The sequence below is a fragment of the Clupea harengus genome, chromosome 20 (genome assembly GCF_900700415.2).
Source record: "Clupea harengus chromosome 20, Ch_v2.0.2, whole genome shotgun sequence".
Lineage (NCBI taxonomy): Eukaryota > Metazoa > Chordata > Actinopteri > Clupeiformes > Clupeidae > Clupea > Clupea harengus.
This window is the reverse complement of record NC_045171.1, coordinates 21290840-21298804: the sequence shown is the minus strand read 5'-3', so window position 1 is coordinate 21298804 and position 7965 is coordinate 21290840. Positions and strand designations below refer to the sequence as shown.

Sequence of the window (7965 nt, the reverse complement as noted above, 5' to 3'; positions counted from 1 at the left end):
TGTTGCTTGGTTGAGATTTATTAACGTTATCTTCACTCCATAGCGCTCAAAAACGCGACATTCCTGCAAAGTTATTGCATGCAGTATGGACAAATGTTTCGGAGTAATGGTAGTTTTCCCCCCCTTTGACTTAAGAGACGTTTTGCAAGCACTACAAGTGGCCCTGTGGTCGTCTTTTTGCGTGAAATATAACCACACTTTTGAACGCCTCTGCCTAGACGCTATGTTGGCTGCAGTCTAAAACAAAACAAAGCTGCCTGCGCGTGACATATCTAAACGGCATTTACATCGATACTTTTTTTAAGTATTGATAGCGGAATCGACAAGGATTTTGGCTAACGATTCCAAGAAATCGGTCCACTGGTAACCGGTTCTTAAAAATAACCGGTTCTCGATTCCCATCCCTACATGCTACATGATGAAGCTGGACCAATGTGAGTTTACTTTAGTCACAGTGACATACTACACGATGAAGCTGGACCGATGAGAGTTTACTTTAGTCACAGTGACATACTACATGATGAAGCTGGATGTGCTGTTGACAGTGAGAAGTAGCGCTGAGAGAAAAAGTACACTATGCATTACATAGAAAAATAACTAGTATTGGTTACATATGAAACACTGGTGTCAAACAATCAATCTATAACCACTTTAAGATATTTCATGATCATTAGCTCATAGGAACATTTGGATACCAAAACACCACCTGATTCACCATCAACAAGTTATCTTAAACTAATTATTTAAACACACACTCATACAACAAAATAATTTAAAAAGTAAAATGAATACAAATTTTTAAAATCAGCTGTGAAAAATGTAATTGGATATTGCAGAACAAAGAAAATGTGTGACTTCTGGGAATGTTGTTTCAGTAAGTGGATTACCATAGTCTTAAGTCAATATCACAATACCTTTCAATAACCACTTAAGATGCCCAACCCTGTTACAGAATCACTTGATGCAAGTTCAAATTATCTTCAGTCTTCAGTCAGAACCCAGGTCTGCCTAAATCAAGTGAGGCCATGGATCCTCTCATGTCCCTCTGTGTCTCGTCGTACATCTCCTCAGTAAGACTCTTTTGAAAGGCGTTCACCCTCATCGACAGGAGAGATGAGAAAGTAAGATACCTATCGACCTCAGGTGAGCTCCAGGTTAGCTTTCTTTCTGTCATGACCTTCTGTGTGTCTGTGAACATCTCCTCAGTGAAGTAACGTCCCTCATTTGCTTTCACCATCTCATCTATTTTCTTTACCAGCTCAACAACCTGAGTGCGGTCACTGCTGTGGTTGTTAAATAAATGGTATCGTCCACCACAGCTCTGGATCACTTCCCTCAGTTTGGCGCTACCATTGAGCACATAGTAACTGATAGTTTCCATAAGTTCATCACCACGAGTGAACAGGACAATCACGTAGTCTGCAAAGTTTTCCCCAAAGAGCTCCTGTAAGGCCCTGACTGCATTCTGCTCCTCCTTAGTGAAGCGGCCCACCTGAATCACCAGCAGGAATGCGTGGGGCCCTGGACATGAGTATTCAATGCACTTCACTATTTCTTTTTTAATATCATCTGGATCTCTTTCAGTGTCAAAAATACCAGGTGTATCAATCACCTCAATCTCTCTGGGACTAGCCATAACCCCTTTGGCACAAGTTTGTGTGACAGAATATCTAGATGGCTGTGAGAGAAACTCTTCTCTCCCCAGAATGGTGTTCCCCGAAGCACTCTTCCCCACTCCAGTCTTTCCAAGCAGCACAATCCTTAGGGGTTCACCTATAAACAACATACATTACATCAACGTACACACTGTATCGGATTTACCTCAATAATATATACATGTAAACAACAATCATCATATCAACATAAACACTGTTTTGGATTTACCTCAGTCATATATGGGCTGCTATAAAATGTATAGGTTGCTAAACTGCACCAGTAGTTGATTTGATTTGTTAGATTTGCTCCAATGGCACATTTAGAAGATAAAGTTGAATATGGAGAAAGGGAGAAGTTATCGTTCATTTTTAACTAAACCACGGAACAACAAACAGGGTTTACCTGAGATTTTGCTCTATAGCTGTAACTTTATGACAAATACACACATGTACAACACACATTTTGTGGGAGAAACTATTACAAATATCACAAACAAAATATGTGGAACAGTAAGAATACTCAGTATTCGCATAGCTATGGATGTCTATGGCTAAAACCTCATACTCTCAACCTACTCTTCTGAATGTCTAAAATTACGTTTTTTTTAACATATGTGTAGCATTATGCGAAAAAAAATCTTCAATCTCTAAATTAACCAAAATCAAAAGTAGTAGTAAACTGATACCTGTAGACGGGGAAGATGATGAACCTCCCATGGCCTCTCAGTGTCAGATGAACCTCCATGCACAAATGAAACAGGTCTTGGTGTGCTGATCCTTTTTTCTAGAATCCCCATAATGGCTGTATTTGCATAATGGTCCGCCTACTTCCTCAGCAGTATAAAGTCTGTTCTCCACGGTAGAACTCCAGTACTTCAGCAGTGCAGCCTGGAGATTCTTTTAGAACACAGAAGTGCTCTTGGTCTAGAGTCAGCATCATGACAAATAAAGACCTCCTGCGAAAGAGTATGTTTGTCCAACAGCCCTTTAACTAACCTGTCACACCTTTCCAACATTCTGTCATTATATTTATTCGCACTATTCTTTTAGAATGCTGAAAGGAACAGTGTGTCTGTAGTGGCATCTAGTGGTGCAGTTGCTGAATTGCAACTAGCTGAGTACCCTTCCCTTTACAAGCGTGTGCGAGTTATATATCCATCCTGCTCTACGGTTGTGTGTGTTCTTGTCAGTACACAGCCTAGTGGCTGGTCACTCTTCATATGACACACACATAAGAACATCTTTCTCAACTTCTAGACACCTGCTGCTCTTTTGTGTAGCTGTATTTGTATTGGTTTGTTTGAATTGTTTCATGACTTCTGGCCTTAACTTGGTATTAATACTAATTTCTGAATATTCCAATTTTGTTTTGTTTTTAGCTTCACTCAGAAACAGAACTCAGCATGTTACAATGGAAAGTTTTAGTTGATTTAGTTGACAGTGATAAACTATTGTAAAAGGCAACGTGATGTCATTTCTTTTTCAGCAAGTGCACAGAACATCATAGTTGTATTGGGCAGAGAGTGGGGACGTTTTGACACAGAACCAGCTCAGTGCCGGAGAGCGCAGATAAACAACACTGTGGTCATCAGCACCCCAGACGCCTCAAACCTGAATGACACACACATGTTAGACCTCATGGCCCTCACCAACCCTGGCCCTCACCTCTTCCTCGTGGTGCTGGAGGAGGGCAAGCAGCCAGAGGGAGAACTGAGAAAGTGGGAGGAGGTTCTTGGAGAGGACATCTCTCACAACATGATATACATCACAGATGGACATTACGATGATAGTAGATTTTCTGGTAAATGCATAAGCATCAAAGAAGATATAATAAAACAATGTGAACATATCATCAACAAAGACAATCTTCCTATCTACAGTTTTGGAAAATCTCTAAACAGGAGGGGAAAAATAAAAAATGTACAACAAATGTACAAACAAAATGTAAGACCAAAATAGTAATTTTAGAACATAATCAAAATAGCCAGTGTTCCCATTTCCATATCGGTGATATTAAATAAAATAATTTATATTTGTAGGGCAGCAGAGATGGAAACAGACCAATCCAGTAGCCCTCAGGATATTCCCAGTTCTGTTCCAGGTATGTCTTACTGTGGTTTCTTCCAGTCAGAAGTTTAATTTGACTGTCATAATGACATTCTGATTGTCAGACTTTGTCAGTGTTAGAAACATTATTATTAGGCTAGAATTGTCTTTGTCTTTGGTTTAGAATTCGAATATTATGGATTGTCAGACATTGTCATGTATATTATTTGCTATATAGTAGGCCTATGTTCATCATTAATAATTTACTGATCAAGAGAAAAGGTATTTCAAAATAGGATTTAGTTGTACTTCACATGTAAATCTGCACAGCATATTATGTGTGTTTATGGTTTCACATGCCAAATAATTATTAATTGCTTAATCAAATAAATAAATAAATTGCATTTAGTTTTTATTACCATTGAATTGGTATCTGTATTAAAATCACACTAATTCTTTATGATACGTTTTGTTATAGTTTCATGTTCTTATTGTTATACATTAAAATAGTTTTTTCAGTTTATGACTTCATTTTGAAAACAGGTAGAAGTCTTTTCATTTTTTTTACGAAATATTAAATGAACGTGCAGTAGAGACACATGCTGTAGTGCTTGGAAATATTGTCTGTGTCATTAAGGCAAGGGTTAATGAGATGTGTGAAGAGTGGGGTTGCCACCGTCCCGATTTTCCCAGAAATTAATATTCTTTCCCAGGACACGATTGTTTTTTGTCAACTTATACTTCCAAATTAGAATTTCATATTTTCTAATAAAACTTAATTTGGTTTCCTTCTACTGGTATTCTGTTTCCTCCTGGTGATGTTTGTGTGACGGGAGTTAGGGTCAGGAGAGGCTCTCCCTCTCTGCGTTGTGTGGTTTGATGATAAATAACGTTTCCTGGGTCTCGTTGCATTTATTGAGCTCTCTGATAAATAACATACAAACAAAAAATAAGTGGCGTGGAATGAGTAAAAGCTTCACAGTTGCTAACCACGATACAAACCACGAACTGCAGTATAAGCAGAGTTTGGCTGCTTCCCTCACAACCGCAGCCGCATGTTGACTAATTAACAATATACAAACATACAAAATCTCAATAATCAAATAAATAAAATACGACAAGACTGTGGCATACCTAATGTATAACATAAAAACAAATAGGAAAGTAATTGGCATGATGCAAGCTCGTGCCAAATAAAACAGGTAAACCACATCTCAATAACACATTGCAAATGAGTTGCTTACTATACACAATATTAAAACAAAACCAGCCAATTGTTTTAGCTAAGTGTACTAGCTTTATCCCATTGCACCTGCAGTAATGCTGACAGGCTGCTGTGTGGAAAAACTACTGTGTGGAATACCAAAAGAAACAAAACATACGCTATCTGTAAGTCTATGCATCATCCAGCGCCACAGTAAATCACAATTTAAACCAACATGACAGTTTTTACCAGGCAACTAACACATTACAAAAGTACAAAGAACTATTTCAAAACTGGAGCATACCTCTGTAGCGTGACCATCACAAAAGAGGCAGAGGAGGGGGCAACGAGACAAATGAAAGGATTTCAAATGCGGGAACAATTCATGCCACACCCACGCAACATGGGGAAATGTTTGATTAAACAGAGAGATATGTCTGCAAATGTTCTTTCAATTATTTGTGAAGATCATTGCATATCTGTGAATATTCTGCATATGTGTGTATCTGATGAAGGCTGTGCTGCCCTCTGGTGTTGTGAGTCTGCAGCCTTTCTGTTCCTGTAACCACAGTGTGTGTGTGTGTGTGTGTGTGTGTGTGTGTGTGTGTGTGTGTGTGTGTGTGTGTGTGTGTGAGACGTGTCAGTAACTCACCATGGGAAGCGTGGTGTGTGTGTGTAACGTGTCAGTTACTCATCATGGGAAGGGCAGTGTGATATAGCGTGTGTGTAACGCGTCAGTTTCTCACCATGGGAAGCACAGTGTGTGTGTGTGTGTGTTTGTGTGTGTGTGGTTTGGAATCTCAAGAGAACACACTTGAACCCACTGAGCTGGACCTGGGAGACGCGGAGAGAAGAACATCATCTCCATGTACTCAGATCTCTAAGGAAACACTTTTCTGGTCCGCATAAAGTCCTATATTAATTAATCCTTAATCAGATAGATTTGATATTCATTTTCAAATATGTCTTAAAGTTGAACAAAAAAGTTGCTGAGCTGTTTGAGATTGTTCCAATCTCCCTTTCCTGAAAGTTGTACTTTACTACAACCTAGTGGTCACAGCAAGAAGAAAAAAATACCCTGATTAGTGCATAGCTGGGCAGTTCAAAGGTGCCAGGTGTCTCCAGTAACAATCTGCCACACAGAAGTTAGCTGTGATACCCTCACTTCAGCCAAGCCACAACAACCACCATAAGCATAGTCATAACTTTGACGCCTTTATTTTGCTTCAGCATCATACAAATATGACCCAATAATAAACTGAACCAAATAAATACTAAAACAAACACATGTGCTCTCCTCTCCTCTCGTCTCCTCCCCTCTCCCTGCAGCAGGGGCGGCTTGTCCATAAGGGCGATTGGGGCAACGCACTGCCTACGGGAAAAGGAGATCTTTTTTTCTGTCGGATTCTACCACTAGACCGTCTGATCTGCCTCTGAATGTCATTGTCCAATCAGGTAACAGTCAGGCAACAGTCGTGCTTCAAATGGCCCCGCCCCTTCGGGGCGATTTGGGGCGAAATGGAAATCGCCCCAGACCTCTCTCATTGACTGTTGTGTGCTGCCATCTAGTGGACAAAAAGGTATTGCTGTATGAGTTAATCAGCTAACAACAAATTGATACAATTGTCTTGCTTAATGTACCTACCTACCAATCGCCACAGGTTGTCCGGTAAGGACAGGGGGAACAGAGGGCCAAATTTCCAATAACAGGTTAATTTATATATACACACACACACTCATGACATGGACTGACAAATTAGAATGAGAAATATGCAAATCACATTTGATATGACAACACAGGCTATTTCTTTGAATGGGACAGGAAAATAAAACAAATCTAAGATTCAATCGTCAAAGTTAAGGTTCAATCATCAGAAAGTGGATAAAATCACACAGCAAGCTAGCTACTTACACGTTGCAGTTGGGATTATGATGCCAATAAAGTTGGAATGGCCCATCTCTTCAATATCAAACGCTGAGCAAAGCATGCTCGATATTGTGCAAGTTTGAGAAACTGAGTGAAATGTGGAGAGCACAGAGGGCAAAAGGGAAGAGGAGAGGTGTGTAAAGACTGAGAGATAGAAGGAGAAAGAAAGACAAAGACAGTATGGAGTGTGAGACTGGGAAGGTGATAAGAACATTAGGATAGAGCTAAAGAAAGAAAGATAGGTGGTCATTATGGCAGAGTTGCTAAGGTATTTAGGGTGTTGCCAGGTAGTCATGATGGTTCTCTCTCCCTTTCTCTCTCTCCCTTTCTCTCTCTCTCTGTCTCTCTCTCTCTAAATGGGTTCATGTGGTATGTGAAGAGAGGCCCCTGTGCTTTCGGCTGTGTGCTAGCAATCTGATGGCCACTAGGTGGATCTGAGAGAGAGGTACATTATATAACCTGTAGGGGCAGTGTTAGAGTTATTTTTACTCTTGACATGACTTGACTTCACACAAAGTTCCATCAACGCCAGGCTGGAGAATGCATTCTGGTACACATATGAAAAAATCAGTCTTTTAAGTCCAGATCCACTGAGGTTACTTCCTGGGGGCCTCCAGGTATACGCCTCTCTGGAACTGTACTGCAGCAATAACACATCATTTCTGGGTGACAATCATGGCTTTGTGAGCACCTCTACTCCCTTCTGCAGATGGTCAGTTTATCGGTCCTGCACCAAAGGGAGGTGAAAAGACCTAAGAGGCCACTGAATTGACCTTGTCCCGGCCAGCTAAACTGAAGCAGATGACTCCCTGTTTTCTCACATCACATCACTTAGTATGTGTCCTAATCCATACTTGTGTCTTGTATGTGAGGTACATTGTTATTAGCAACTACATTTGGTATCCTCTTCAACTTAATGTTGATGGTATGTGGTCATGTGAAGGACAGATAAACACACTGTCATAGCCTCTGCTGCACGCTCCTCTTTTCCTGCTCCAACTCCAGTCCGGGTTCCTGCTCTTGCTCCATATTCTACTCCAGTTCGTTCATCCTCCCCTGTGTTTAGTATTTCCCTCACACCTTAGTTTTCCCGCCATGTTTAGTTCTCACCTGTAGGCTGTAGCCAATGTGCT

General features: G+C 40.3%; 1 protein-coding gene across 1 annotated transcript; it reads right to left on the bottom strand.

Moving 5' to 3' along the window:
• Nucleotides 1-991: 991 nt before the first annotated feature.
• LOC105893808 (GTPase IMAP family member 7-like) lies at nucleotides 992-2688 on the bottom strand. The gene is made up of 2 exons (XM_031586984.2): nucleotides 2342-2688; nucleotides 992-1773 (listed from the first exon to the last, which is right to left on the bottom strand). The coding sequence occupies exons 1-2, from the start codon at nucleotides 2370-2372 to the stop codon at nucleotides 992-994; spliced, it is 813 nt and encodes a 270-aa protein (XP_031442844.1). The 5' UTR covers nucleotides 2373-2688.
• Nucleotides 2689-7965: the final 5277 nt, after the last annotated feature.

Coding starts and splice junctions, on each gene's coding strand:
- LOC105893808 (XM_031586984.2), bottom strand. CDS start 2,372: ATGGGAGGTTCATCATCTTCCCCGTCTACAG. Junction 1,774..2,341: donor ATCATCTTCCCCGTCTACAG/GTATCAGTTTAC, acceptor TGTTGTTTATAG/GTGAACCCCTAAGGATTGTG.